At 39.4% G+C, this 15980-nt stretch overlaps 1 protein-coding gene across 2 annotated transcripts in view; it reads right to left on the reverse strand.

Moving 5' to 3' along the window:
* Positions 1-15980, reverse strand: part of DOCK4 (dedicator of cytokinesis 4) — a 473748-nt gene that overhangs the window by 68134 nt on the left and 389634 nt on the right. For both annotated transcript variants that reach the window (XM_023228190.3, XM_023228191.2), the window contains exon 31: positions 130-278. In XM_023228190.3, coding sequence (XP_023083958.1) covers positions 130-278 — 149 coding nt within the window. The remainder of the gene's footprint in view (positions 1-129; positions 279-15980) is intronic.

Consider the following 15980-nt stretch of genomic DNA (forward strand, 5'->3'; position numbering starts at 1 on the left):
ACGCCAGGCTGGAATCTAGGTCTGCTGGCCCAGTGTTCATTTCCCAACTCAGAGTTGAATCTGGAAGTTCACAGATGCTTCAGGAGAGCTGAAACTCTTCCAACTCTTCTGAGGAGCACTTCTGCTTACCTGTTTAAAGTTGCCACTCCGCCTCTGCTCCCAGTCCATCATATCATGAAAAATTGGAATCATGACATTCCGAAGATCTGGCTGGGGTATCAAGGTCACTTCTAGGAAGGGGCCAATCAGGGCAGGGATAAAATGAAGCTTGTGCTCGCCTAGAGTGAGAAAAATATTTGAGTTTCAATATATTCAATCTTAATATGATTTCAGAAATTAATATAAAATTTGTTTAAAACTATTGCTACAAATATATTCAATTACAGTTGTCTCCTCAAGCAAGAAAATAATCCATGAGATACAATTACAAATTATATAAATAATCAGGAATTGGTTATGTACATTATTGTACAGGCATACAGTAAAATTTTTATGTGATCATTTAAAATAAGGCTGAAGAAAGGTAACATAGGTGAAGTTTTTCAATATAATTAAGTGAAAAAGCAAAAAGCAAGTGCAAGACAGTATGTATAGGAATAATTTTAATAAAACACACACACACACACACACACACATATATATCTATCTTAGTCTAGAGTATTATATCCCTAATGTTAACCACAGAAGTTATCTCTGGATGGTAAGATTATGGGTGATTTTTGCATACGTAAAAGGTGGTTAGGTGGTTCTTATCTGTATGATATAATTCTTCTTGAGTGTTTTTTTTGAGATGGAGTCTTGCTCTGTCACCCAGGCTGGTATGCAATGGCACAATCTCGGCTCACTGCAACCTCCACCTCTGGGCTCAAGTGATTCTCCTGCCTCAGCCTCCTGAGTAGCTAGGGTTACAGGCATGCACCACCATGCCCAGCTAATTTTTGTATTTTCAGTAGAGATGGGGTTTCACCATATTGCCCAGGCTGGTCTTGAACTTCTGACCTCAGGTGATCCACCCACCTCGGCCTCCCAAAGTGCTGGGTTTACAGGCGTGAGCCACCGCGCCTGGCTTAGATGGGTTTTTTAAGTAACGTGAACATGAAAGAATCTGGGGAGGAGCTAAAATGATGACTGAGATGAGAGCTGGGAAAACATGTGGATGTTTGTGAATTCACTGTTTTTGGGAATTGGAAGTGCCTTGGGAAACCTCTACTGTCTTTGGAAGGTGGGCCCCCATCTTTGCATAATGACCTTATTTTCAGTGCTATGGGACATTAGCAAGAACATGACTAAGTCAATAGCAAGTTTTTTATATCTTGGCACAGAAAGTAACACTGGCAATAGATGAACACATGAGGAAAGTGGGCACACAATGACTTCTGGACAATCACTGAAATTGTTGAAACATTTCAAAGCTAAACCCATGTATTATTTTTTCCTTTAGGCTAAAATATCCAGCATCAAGAAGAGTTGTTTGATTATTTCTACCCTCAAGTATTCACTCTCTAATATATCCTCAGAGTATATTAGAGTATATTAGTATTTCTATCATGATAAAACTTTCTTCCCTCTCTCGATGACACAGAAGGGTACCTGTTACTGCACATAGTTGAATATTTTAGATTTGAAGGGCCATGTTGCAATACTGCATATGCTACCAATGTGAGAGAAGAGAATTTAGAAAAACTTCCCTACAGTCTGTAAGCCAGAGAGGTCATGGTATCTTCTGTCTCTACACATCAACTTTCCTCAACAAGGCATTATAGCAGTCAAAGAAATGATTTGAATTTTTAAGTACTGAAATTACTATAAACACAAAAAGAGACAAAGCAGTAGTGGTTACTTCTTTCTTGTACATGTTTTGATAAGGAACAAATTATTCATTTCACAGACAGTTTGGGAAGTTTGGGGAATGTCAAGATCATAAAAATGTACCTTATTCTATATTGTATGTGTTTACTGTATTTCCATTTTATCAACTCATTCAGTCATTATTCATTGAGTGACTCAAGAAATAAGAATGTCTAGTGTATGTTAAACACTGTATTAGGAGAAATACTTGTAAATAGCTAAATCACAATGGGTATTTGGGCTATAGCTAAGCTACAAATCTAGTATCAAGAAAAAACAAAGGGTCGGGCACAGTGGTTCACGCCTGCAGTCCCAGAACTTTGGGAGGCCAAGGCAGGAGAACTGCTTGAGTCCAGGAGTTCAAGACCAGCCTGGGCAACATGGTGAAACCTCATCTGTACAAAAAATACAAAAAGTTAGCCAGACATGGTGTGTCACGCTCAGAAGTTCAGTGGCAGGGGTCAGGGTTGGGTGAGGGAAGTGTTGGCAAAGAGGGTGGCTTGGTTTGTAAGCTAAGCTGAGTGGAAGGGTAGTTCAGCTGTGGGTGGTGGTGACCGATTAAAGCTTTATTTTGTATGAAAATAACTGGGAAAGTGTGGAAGATGGGCTGTAGCAGGGAGACAGATGCTGGAGGGCCAAGTAGGTTATCCAAATAAATATGACAAAGATTGGTTCAAAAGCAGCTGCCGTAGTAATACAGAAAAGGGGCAAGAGCGTGAGTGAGAGTAAACACTGCTATTAAATGATATCAAATTTATAGAAACAGAAGCCAACTTAAGATAGGAGGAAAGATCACGACTTCAGTTTGGGGCATGTTTGAGGTACTTCTAACACTGAATACTCTAGCAGCTGTCAAAGAGCCTGGTCTGGGGCTCAGGACAGAGGCCTGGGCTAGAGATGTACTATTTCAGAACTCTCAGTGATAAACAAGGTGAATGAAATCACATGGGGGAAACCTGTGGCAAAATATAAAAGGAACACTTTGGAACAGAACAGCCTGGGCACACATGTGCTGGGACAAGAGAGGAGCCGACCGAAGGGACATGGTGCGGGTTAGGGAAGGGGAAGTGGGAAAGAGGCAATGGGAAATGATAGAGAAGAGAAGGCTTTCAGAAGCAAAGAGGGGCAAGGTTGTCAAATGCAGTGACTCCTTAATAACATCTGGTACTTGTAAGCACTCCCTATGGCAGGCACTGCTCTGGGTGCTTCACATGTGTAATTTCATTTGCTCCCTACAACAACTCCAGTTGGTAGGAACTATCAACCTCCCACTTACAGAGAAGGCAGCTAAAATCCTGGGAAGTTAGGCAACTTGCCCAAAGTCACCCAGCTAGCTGGCTCTACAATGAATTCTTAATACTATCCTAGGGATGGGACTCACTACAGGCCTTTAGATGTGGCAGAAGAGTAATGCAAGTGAAAACCTGATTACAATGAATTACAAAGTAAAAAGAGAGAGAGACCAGGTGAGCTGGCAAGGATTGCCAATTTCTCCTCTCAAAGTTGTCTGAGAGTAAATGCAAGAAAGCCAATTAGGAACTTGAGGCGTGGAAATGAAGAGGGATTTTTTTCTCTTTCTGATGGGAGAGTGCAATCACATGTGTCATTTGTCCCATATTAATCCATCATTCCATGTGGTTGGGATGGGGTTGGGGAGTCCTCACTCTACTGCCTCAGCCTCAAGAGTAGGCATATAACCTGGGCCTTGCCAAAAAGCCAGCTTCAGCTGGGTTCAGTGGCACTCCTGGTAGTTACTTGGAGGCTAAGGCAGGAGGATCATGGAAGCCCAGAATGAAGTACAGCTGAGAAATATAAGGACTTCTTTAAACAAACAAACAAAACCCAGCTTCATCCCTGGCTCCAGGGACTGGTTCATGATAGGCACATCACATAGCAGGAACAATCTGTGGCTCTGTGCGACATTCTAAAAGGAACTTTGAAAAGAGGAAATAGGCTTGAAGCTGATGGAAGCCATTTTCCCACGGAGTGGACAAAGCCTGAGAGTACACAGAGGTTAAAGTCCACACACAGAACAAAGGAGAGCTGGGAAACAGCCAGCTCTGATGTGTGTCCTCTTGAAAATGGTCATGCCTGAAGCCAGATCCACCTGTGGGCTTCCTAGCTCCCAGAGACAATATATTTCTTTAACATGAATTTGGTGTTTTGATCTTTGACTTTGTCACATGTAATCAGCGGAGTTCTGCTATATTAGTTAGAATGTAAGCACCAGTACCCTCTGTCAAAGGCCCTCTGAACAGGATCCTGCCTACCCTCTGCGGACCAATATGGTGATAAGGAGGAGATGGGAAGCTCTGTGCTAAGACCTTCATAAGCCTGAATTCCCTTGGAATTTCCATCCTCCTGGAAAACATACCCTTGACAGAGACCACTGGTCTGGACAACCTTCTATCTTGAAGATACCTAGAGGGTTTTGCATCAACTTCTCAACCACAGTCTGTGATGTTATCCCAAGGCCGTCTCAGATATCCGCCTCCACTAGGAACTGGATATCCTTGCCTTTGGCCTGTATGCTGAGTGCCCTAGGGACCAAGGTCCTCATGATCTCCACTAGCAAGATGCTCACCCCCTCCTTTAGCTGCACCTTGGGGCATCTGGGATGTCCTCCATTCTTGGGAATGGGTGCTCCCCAGAGACCTTACACCATCAGAGAATGCCTATCACGTGAGGCGGGCTGATTTTACCTTGGGTTGAGTGTCAGTGTGAGTTAAAGTGATCAAAGTGCTTTGGGCATCTAGCCAGAAATACAGCTCCAAACACAACCCTCAGACCTGTGCCCATCTGAAAGTCCCTTTACATCACCAAAGTCATGTAGTTCTTTCCTCTCTCTCAAGGTTTCAACAAATGTAACTTAATTGTTTCTCACTAATGCATGACACATTGCTAGTTCTCTGCAGTACACTGAAGCTTTGCAACTTTTCCTTTTTACATTTTTCTACTGCTATTTCTGTGAACAGGAAAGTTCTTCCTTCAGCAGTTGGGAGTAAGATATCTTCTGTAGCCAAATGCTAGTCTCAATATTTTTCCATCAGCAAAAAGACAGCCATTTGGTTTCCACGTTCTTTTAAGGCACCTATAGTGTTTCCTATTAAAATGGTACTTAATTAGTAGGGGATTTTAAGTTCGTAAGTTAACTGGAACCATTTTTTTTAAAGGTAAGTGCTTTAGCATGGGCCACAATAGCAGGCAATCTAGCACATTTCCTCTGTTAAAGAAGCCTTGCTCAAAGGCAACACAGTCTCTCCAAGATCCATTTTTTAGAAGGCCAGCCAAATCACAAATATAGGAAGTCAAAGGGGAATCACACAAGGTGGACAAGCTAAGGTTGCGTGGGTAAGCGTGGTTAGTCCCATCCATCACTTAGTTAGTTCATCCAGTTCCATGACTTGCAGGACCATGCCTTCAACCATGGGCGACAGATTTAACATGGTGCCAAGATCCAAAAACCAGAAAGGGAAAAGTCAAGAGAATTCTCCCTGTCTTCTCCTCCACCCTGGGTCATACGGAAAGGAAGAAGACTAAAAAAATGCTTTTATTCTTACTTCTTTTTCTAAATGGGCAATAAATTATCTTCAGCTTACACCCCTCTGAAGTGCACTCTAAAACACCAGAACTTCCTTAACCTCAGAACTTTAAAGAGAAAAGCAACTCATTTTCTTTTGCACGAGGACATAGCATTTTTACCAAACCTTTGCAACCCAGCTCTTTTAGCAATCTTATCAGGCAGGGCCTGGGAACAAGTTCCCCAAAATTAAAAAAGCAACTTCCAGGGGAACCACCTAAAAATCCCCCTTATTTGGGGCCCCTTTAAGTTCCCTTCTCATTACAGAGCCTTAGGCAAATAAAGGAAAACTTAGGCTGATTTTCCAAAGACCCTAATAGGTATACAGAAGTTTTCCAAAATTTAACTCAAGTATTTCACTTCACAAGGAAGGATGTTATACTGCTCCTAAACTGGAACCTAATGGTAGCTAAAAAACAAGCAGCTCAATTTCAGAGGTGAGCAATATATTTCCCATAATACCACAAAAGGGAAGAAAACAAATAAGGAAAGCAAAAAAATTGTAGAAACACCATTCCCAATTGGGAGGGAAGCAGTTCCAGTAAACACTTCTGATTGAAATCCCAACAACTCAGGAAATAAATGAAAAAAAGAAAGTACTTTTTAATATGCATTTTAGAAGGCCTGTGCAAAACCAGGGCCAAACCTCTTAATTACTCTAAACTGTCTATAATAGACCACAAGTCAGATAAGAATCCTGTAGCCTTTATGAAAAGGCTGAGAAAGGCGCTAATAGAATACAACTCCTTAACCCCAATTCAGTCAAGGGATGGCTTGTACTAAAAAACAAGTTTATTACACAGGCAGCTCCCAATATTAAAAGGAAACTACAAAAGCAAGCTATGGGACCAAACAGCACCTTAGAAAGCCTCCTAACGGTGGCTACTTTGGTCTTTCATAATAGGGACCAGAAGGAGGCCCAAAGGAAAAAGAAAAAGCTCAGGAGAAGGACAAAGGCTCTAGCAGCAGCTTTGCAGGCTTGCTAAGTCCAGGATCCCCAAAGTGCATCTGCTAGTTGCTATTAGTGTGGCAGGCCAGGGCATTTTAAAAAGGAATGCCCAGGCAGCAAGAAAAAGCCATCTCAACCCTATCCAGCCCTGTGGTGGAGACCACTGGAGACAGAACTGCCTCCCAGAGGTGGAGGTCACTGGGTTCAGGACCAGTCTCACAGATGGTCCAGCAGGACTGATGGGTCCTAGGGCTCAAGCCCTGGCTCCAGCGGCTCAAACTGCCATTATAGCACGAGAACTCTGAGTAATTCTGATAATTAAAGCAAGGAAAGTAAACCTCCTTCTAAACATTAAAGCCAGTCTCTTTCTTTTCTCCTCTCTAAACCAGGCCTCCCCTCTTCCCATAGCAAGACCATAAGGGGTATCTCAGGAAAAACTCTAATCCAATATTTTTCTCAATCTTAGTTGCAGTTAGGAGTACCTATTACATACACATGCTTCCAAGCCATTGTCATAATAGTCAAAAAAGCCTCCAAGTTAACCCTAGGAAATAATTTAACTGTTTATACCCCACATAATGTGGCAGAATTACTGTCCTCTAGGGAAAACTCTTAGCTAACAGCCAGTAAAATAAGAAATACGTAAGGGAGGATAAGCAGTAGTCACTCTAAATAATGTCTCTCCCCAGGCACAGTGCTCAATTCACTAAGCTGATAGTTCTTACAAGAGCACTTGAATTAAGCAAAGGAAAGGTAGCTAACATTTATTCTAACTCCAAGTATGCTTTCCTAATTTTCCATGCTCATGTTGCCATTTGAAAGGAAAGATATCCTCTTACCACTAATGACTCTCCTATAAAATATCACCAGAAAATCAATAGATTATTATCCTCAGTTTTTCTTCCACAAGAAATAGCAAGAATGCATTGTAGGGGACATCAAAAAGAAACAAGTGAAGTAGCCAAAGGAAATAAATTGACTAATCAGGCAGCTAGGTCAAAGGCAAGGAAGCCTTAAGGCATCAACATGCTTCAAACCTCTTCTAATCCAGGAAGGCTCCAATAAAAGAAATTAAACTTCAGTATTCCCTATAGAAATAAAATAGGCCACTTCTCAAGGGCATACTTTCCAGTCCTCAGATTGCTATGGTCAAATAATGGCAAACTCCATTTGCCAGTCTCCAGCCAATGGAAAGTTCTTAAAATCCTTCACCAATCTTTTCACTTGGGAAAGGATAAAGCTTATTAATGTGCTCAGATATTGTTTTCAGGCAGAAAACCTCTAAATTGGTTAAGCATGTAACTTCTCTATTACTTCCAACAAAAATTGACACAACTAGCAGAAGCCCAACCCCAGAAAATAGAGCCATCTTTATTCAACTCAGGACATTTAGTATTAGCAAAAATTCTCATCTCTCTCTCCTTCCATAAGTCAAGCTGGAAAGGGCCCTACGCTGTTCTTCTTTCAATCCCTTCGGCAATAAAAGTTACAGAAATCAACTTCTGGATACATCACACTCAAGTCAAAGCCTAAAAAGCTAAGGGAGCAACCCCTGACAGCCCAGAGAATGTCCTAAACATCAGTGTGAAGAAATAGAAAATCTTAAGCTAAAACTCATAAAAAAACAAGCAACTAAGTAAGGGCTATTCATCTTAATCCCACTCCTACCTAACCTTTCCTCTCAAAGTTCACCACCAAATATTAAAACTTCTTTTTAACTCATATTTGCAAGCAAATTTGAATTATACATGGGATGGCATTTGTAATTTTATAAATCCACGAAGGAGATTATATCTTGGCAAGTAAAGAAATAATTTTAAATGGAAATTATTTACTATGCCACTCTTATGGGAACTGTTATCGTCCTGCTACTATTTGCACCAAAACTATACACTGTGTTACCCACAATGTGGAATTCTGGTTGAAAAATTCTAATTGCTGTAATATTTTGTCTGATTATCATCCTTATAACAGGATTAATAATTGCAGGAAAGATTTACTCAAGGTTGTTTTGCTTATAGCAAAAGTTATAGTTGGCGATAAAAAGTAAGTATAAAAGTTTTACTATCACTAAGTTTAATAGGGCTTTTTACTAAAGGTTGATAATACAATACACTTTAAGCTAGGTTTTTTAATAACCTTTAAGAAGGTTATTAAAAAAAGATTTTATACAAGGAAAGATTTTTATGGTAAATACTTGTCCTAAAAAAAAAAAAAAAAACAGCTGGTTATTTGAAGGAAAGATGTTTAGAACAAGTCAGAAAGTTTAGGTATGTTGTAGAGTCTGTGGAAGTTATTAAAAATAAAGAAAAGAAATTGTCAAATTAATGCTAAAATTATTTTAGCCACCCAATAACATATCTCTCCTAATCATATTGCAAGGTACAAAAATAGCCTAAGCCTAAAATTACTCTCTAATGGCAAGTCAAGGGGGAAACACATGCTTTTCCTCAAGAAAAATGTTCCTTTTATATTAATGTTTCTGGTAATGTACAGCACATCTAGTAAAGGCAAAACAGTACTGCAATCCATTGGTGTAACAATCAAGTGTCAAACTCTACTGTCAGTTATGGTCTATAGGACCCCCACTAATGGTGGTAATCTTAATGCTCACATTCTAACCCTGTATTTTAAATCTTCTTTGAAAATTTATCTTTTTTTGCCTAAAGGTAACTAAACTCCAGACAGTGCTGCAAACAAAGCCAAACACAGACATGCTATTCTTCCAAAAACCCTTAAATCAACCTCAGGAGAAGGCCCAATTCCTGTTCCCCCACACGACACCCCTTTTCAACAGGAAGTAGCCAGAAAGAATCGTCATCCAACATCCCCTAACAGCAGTTAGGTTTACTTCTCTTTAAAAGGGGAATAATAAAGGAGTTAAGAAATAACTTTTAGGCAGATAGCAGGGATAAAGGTTCTCAGTGAAAATTTTCCTGCAATAAAAAGCAACCGCCCGAAACTTTTCTTCTCTAACAGAAAAGGCGGCTAAAGAGCCAGGCTGGCAAACTCCAATATGCGAATACCAGCGATTAAAAACTAGGTCTATCTGACATGGCCAATATGGCGATTCCTGCTTTCTCCTTGTCACCACCTGTGCCAAGTGTCATGGCCACCTCCGGATAACACCACGTGTTCAGAACATCATGGCGACCCACATTTGCATATTAAAGGACTAAGGTGGGAGGGCCAGGTTTTTTGCCGGCTATGTGAATGACACACCTGGTCAAACCAGTCCCCTGGGCCCATGCAAATCAAACATCGCCTCTTCCAGCCTCTGATATAACTGACCATTTTTCCGTTGCTCACGCAGTCTTTGTTTCAAGCCCCCCCACCTCTGTCTCTGTACAAGGGAGCTGTTTTCTTCTTTCTTGCCTATGAAACTTTTCGCTCCTTAAAAGCACTCCACATGTGTGTGTGTCCTTTTATCTAAATCGGTGCAAGACCAAAAACCCTGGTGTTCTTCCATTCATCAGGGCCGTATCATCACTATCTCTAAATTACTTATTATTACCCATTATGTGTGAGGAAGAAATGTGGCTCATAACTCCTTTTGCATTCCTACCTTTATTTTTGACCTAGATATTCCTTTGTCTTTCCCAAAGGACTGCTTAGTTTTCATCAGAGCAGGAACACCTCAAAAGAAACTTTTTTATTAATCTAATTGTATATTTACTGCCCAATAGAATCCTTTTTTTTTTTTGAGACGGAGTCTTGCTCTTTTGCCCAGGCTGGAGTGTAGTGGCGCAATCTCAGCTCACTGCAAGCTCCGCCTCCGCGGTTCATGCCATTCTCCTGCCTCAGCTTCCTCAGTAGCTGGGACTACAGGCGCCCACCACCACGCCTGGCTAATTTTTTATTTTTTTATTTTTAGTAGAGATGGGGTTTCACCGTGTTAGCCAAGATGGTCTTGATCTCCTGACCTCGTGATCTGCCCGCCTTGGCCTCCCAAAGTGCTGGGATTACAGGCGTGAGCCACAGTGCCCAGCCAGAATAAATACTTTCAAGACTGACAAACTCACTGAAATATAAATTCATAGCTCTCCCTATATTTTCCTCATTCTATCAACATATACAATTCCAGCCAGTAACTAGCAGCTAGCATTTGCAATTCCTTCCCTCAGTTATTTTTGTCAGGGTAGAAAACCCATGCAACCTGAACTCAATCACTCTTACTGTCATTTTAAAAAGCCTAAACCCACTAAACAGCTTATCAAGATGTTCTGGAAATTGAGTTGGGGGAAAGAAAAAAGGGGGAAGAAAATTTCTGTCAGGGCAAAGGCTCACAAATTCTGAGATTAACAGGTCTTGCATTTGTTCCACAACCCTGCTCCAGGAGATGGCTGCTGGGGCTCAAAGTCCAGTCACAGAGGCTGCGCCCCAGCAGAGCCCCAGCTATGCTCTCTCTGCTGCCTTGACTCTGTCTAATAAACCCTTGCACAGCTTTGGGTGTGTGTGAAAAAAGGAGGATGGAAGAGAGAGGGAATACAAAATGAAACTGAATTTCCTGCCAGCCCAAATAGTTCTCCCATGCCTGAGTTGGAGATGAGATTCAGAGCTTCTATGTTACTATCTTGGTCTTTAGTCTTTCCGGAGCCTGGCATCCCTTGGCCTCTCTAATGAAGACCATATTAGCATGCACTTGCTTGAGCACTTTTGAATCTCATTTAAAAAATCTCTTCCACTTATGATATTTTACAAACAAATTTTCTTCTTTAAATTTTTTAATATGAAAAATTTCAAATGCACACAAAATCACAGAAAATAGTAAAAAAAAAAATAAAAAAATAAAAAAAAAAAACTCCATACGTCCATCACCTAGCTTTAATAATTATCAAGACTCTTGTCCTTCCCATTTTACCTAATACCTCAACTATTTCTTTTTCTAGAGTACTTTAAAGCAGGCCTGAGACATTGTATCAGTCTACTTGTACACACATCAGTAAGCATCTTTAACAGATAGGACATTTTACAAATATAGAATCAGAATGCCTTTATTACACCTAACAAAAACAAATAATAATTCCTTGAATTAATTTAAAACCCAGCCTATATTAAAATTTCCTCTGATGGTCTTAAAACATGTCATGTATAGCTGGTTTCTTTCAATCACAATTCAAACAAAGTCCATATACCACATTCTGTAGCCTGATTTTTCCATTGACAGTAAGAAGGTCAGAGAAGCCACACCTACATTTAAGTCACTGTGCAGGAATACATGAGAATAGCTTATTTGCTGAAAACATACTTTGGGAACATGGAATCTGCAAACCTGAACAGGCTCTCCAACCACAGAAAATTTAATTCCTACAGAACCAGCAAAGCAATTTTGAGCTATGTACAGCAACAGCAAAATAAACTTCATTTAAATGACTTCTTTTTACACCATAGATTTAGTATACTTTCTCTATCTCTAATTGTCGGCCACATGGTCTTATTTTGAAGTATTTAGGGCACCTGCTACTTGGGCTGTTGGAGTTTTATATTTAAGTACACAGAACAGCCTGTTAGGGAAGTATTGATTTTTTTTTCCTACAGCAGTTACAAGACGCTGTGTTTGCAAATGTGGAACAAAGAGCTCACTTTATATTTAGTAAGAATGTTAGTTCATCTAAAAATAGAAAGAAAAACTTAACCTTGAAGAAAGATAGAAGCCAACGCTGGAACACAGTAGTAAAGACTAACCTTTTTCTCTATTCTTGCAAGTAGGGGTAGAGATGGGTAAAGTTTTGGGGGAAAATATATGCCTTCCTCCACCACGGCTCTTGACAGAACATTTTTTAGTCCTTCAACTTAGAAAATGAAAACGCTGAGGAATACCATATTTAAGAAAAGGTGTTTACTTATCACTAGTTGGCTTTGATGCTCCAAAAATACATTATTTTACCAAAACTGCAAATGAGATACCGCCTCATACTCATGAGGATGACTACTGTCAAAAAACCAGGAAATAACAAACGCTGGAGAGAAAATGGAGAAACTAGAATGTGTATGCTCTGTTGGTGAGAATGTAAAATGTTACAGCAGCTGTGGAGAACAGTTCCTCAAAAAATTAACAATAGAATTACCACATGATCCAGCAATTCCACTTCTGGCTATATACCCAAAAGAACTGAAAGCCAGATCTCAGAGATATTTTATATGCCCATGTTCATAGCAGCACTATTCACAATAGACAAAAGGCAGAAGCAACCCAAATGTCCACTGAGGAATGAATGAATAAAGCAAATGTGGTATATGCATACGATAGAATATTGTTCGGCTTTAAAAAGGAAAATTTCGATACATTACAACGTGAATGAATCTTGAGGACAATCTGTTAGGCAAAATAAGCCAGTTACAAAAAGATAAATTCTGTATGATTCCACTTATGTGAAGTACCTATAGTAGTTAAATTCATACAGACAGAAAGTAGAATGTTAGTACCAGGGGCTGGGGAAACAGGGGAATGAGAAGTTACTGTTTATTGGGTATAGAGTTTCAGCTTTACAAGATGAAAAGAGTTCTAGAGATGGATGGTGGTGATGGTTGCATTGAAGTATGAATATACTTAATAACACTGAGCTGTGCCCTGTGTAGTTAGAATGTACATTTATTTTTATTTTTTTTGAGTCCCCCATGCTGGAGTGCAATGGCGTGATCCTGGCTCACTGCAACCTCTGCCTCCCAGATTCAAGCGATTCTCCTGCCTCAGCCTCCCGAGTAGCTAGGATTACAGGCATATGCTACCATACCGGGCTAATTTTTATATTTTTATATTTTTAGCAGAGATGGGGTTTTGCCATGTTTGCCAGGCTGGTCTCGAACTCCTGACCTCACGTGATCCACCCACCTCAGCCTCCCAAAATGCTGGGAATACAGTGTGAGCCACTGCACCCAGCCAAGATGTTTTGTGTATTTTACCACAATTTAAAAATACTTTAAAACTAAACGTTAATTATATGAGGAGGATGATGTGTTCAGTGCTCTGTATGCACTGGAGACAGGCAGCATGACTTAAGGTTCCAGGCAAGAGCTCAAAGCCTTTCTGTCCCCAGGATCCACTGCTATCTCACAAGCAAAGAAGAGAAGCCCTGCTTTGTTGACCTGTGGAGGACTATTTGTTGCCTTTAGACAACAAAACCTTTTGATTTTATTTCTATGTTCCCAACCAGACCTCATAGAACTAGGGCTGAAGCACAAACTAACAGAGCCATGGATTCATTCTGGTAGACGTAAAAATGGATGCTCATGGCTCTGCTTGCAAAAACTCCAAGACTGAGGGGACAGCAGAAGAGAAGTTAGAACTCGTCTCCTCCAGTTGTGTGAACTACAAATATACTAAAGGATCCAAATATTTACTTATTCAGAACAAAGGTTAAACTGTCTTTATGCAAATAATCATTATAAAAGCACATTTAATACTACAGATAAGTTGTTATATAATTTTAGAATTATAAAATATGTCAAGCACACACAACTAAATGTCTATTAGTCAGATGATTTATGGTTAAAAATAACACTGTAAACGTAAGCAGTTCTAGGTCTCACAGGGTTGAAAAATTGCTCACAGGTTGCTAAGGGATATAATGATCAGATTTTAAAATCCTACAGCTTTAAGTTTAAAAGCAGACAAGTCACTGAATTACATGTATCTTTCCCCTTCCTGTCCTCAGTGGAATGGAAAAAAACAACATGTTTCCAGCATATGAGAATTTCAACACTTCAGAGGTAAACATCAATGACCAAATCTGATTTAAAAGTATTATCCAGTAAAATGTGTATTTCTAAATTAGACCAACTAGATAGTTTCAAGTGGATAAAAGTACATTAAGTGATCTTGGGCATTTCCTCCTTTCATCTTATTTTCTAAAAGTTAGTGCATTTTGTATCTATTAAAAATATTGAGGATTTTGATATATGAAATCATAAAAGCTTACTAGCTTTACTAAAACATGATGATGTTGTCTTTGTCAAGCTTTCTCATAGTTCCAACTAAACTGGACAAAATTTTAAAATATAAGATTTTAAAACTAAGATTTTAATAGGTGTGGACCATTTTTTCTTACATCCTCCAAAATACTTGCATATATCCAGTGCTTCATAAACTTAGTCAAATTGAATTTATTGGACTGTTACATTAAAACATGGCAAGTTTATAATTACCTGAATAAATTCTCTTATAGCATTCAAATTCTCAACATGACATATTTATAAGTAAACCAAATGATAACTAATGTATTTTGATATTCCTAAGTAACAAGCTGATCTAAGGCCTATAAGGGGTATCAAAATATCACTCTGAATACTTATTCTTCTCCTCATTTTATAAAAATACATGTTGGGAGGGAGGCTTTAACATTTCCGAATATTTTCCAATTCTAGCTATTACACAACAGCAACAAACTTTAAAATTCACCTAATATTTGGGAAGTCTTTGAAAAGTCTAGACACAACTCTTGGGAAATAATGCAGTAACCAAGGAATGAAATGAAAATTTACACTGACCCTACGCTTGAACCATGTCATGCTGGGAATCTATAAGTTGAATATAAAGGAGGAGCCTTTTCTAAAAGAGTCTTAAGATTGTGCTAGAGCTAAGTCTTTAGGGCTGTAACAACAAAGAAAAAGGATAAACTAAAGCAGTGCTTTTCAGTTTTTAGCTAAATACGTAAGAATCACTTGGAGAACTTGCTAAAACAGACTGCTGTGCCCCAATTCTAGAGATTGTGTTTCAGTAGGTCTAAGGTGGAGTGAGAGATTTTGCATTTCTTACAAGCTTCCAAGGATGCTGATGCTACATTATAACAAAATATTGCATTATAGGGACTGATATGCTCCAGAAATTTTCCATATTCTCTAGATCTCTGAGAAAAACAGAGAAGTAATTTAACATAAAAACCAGAGAGGCAGAAATAGTTTCATTTTAGAAGAAAGACAAAATAGAGGATAAAAGTTTATGAAGTATACATATTTAGGGAGATTACATGTGACAGTTTTACTTAGCAGCCTAAGGGTCATGGGACTAAATGCATAGCTATTATGGGTTGGATACAGGTTTATGTGGAAATAACCATCGATGGCAATGCTGAGATGCATCTGCAACAGGAACTGGTCATGTCTTTTAACATTCCTGTAACTCAACAGAATCTGTCCTGCTCTCATGATTTGAGCCCAGAAAAGAGCTTACACAACCACAAGTACATTCAAACAGATTCCATGCAGCACTCTTTCAAAAACATCTTGCTAAATTAATGTCGAATGCAATACAGACACTACAAGGGCCTTGACCTTCTTTAGAAAAAACAAGGACACAAAGAATGAATGAAACCTGAAAAACCTGAAGACTAAGAAGAGCAGTCTCCAAATAAGAAAACTACTTTTGAGCTGCAACTAAAGACAGACCATGATATCTTCTGGCTGGCCTTACATAGTTGAAGGTTGTTTTCAAGATGATAACTCTTTTATTTTTTTGTCAGTCTCACTCTGTCACCCAGGCTGGAGTGCAGTGGTGCAGTCTTGGTTCACTGCAACCTCCACCTCCCAGGTTCAAGTGATTCTCCTGCCTCAACCTCCCAAGTAGCTGAGATTACAGATGCCCACCACCACACCTGGCTAATTTTT

This window comes from Piliocolobus tephrosceles, chromosome 8 (assembly GCF_002776525.5).
Source record: "Piliocolobus tephrosceles isolate RC106 chromosome 8, ASM277652v3, whole genome shotgun sequence".
NCBI classification, from domain to species: domain Eukaryota; kingdom Metazoa; phylum Chordata; class Mammalia; order Primates; family Cercopithecidae; genus Piliocolobus; species Piliocolobus tephrosceles.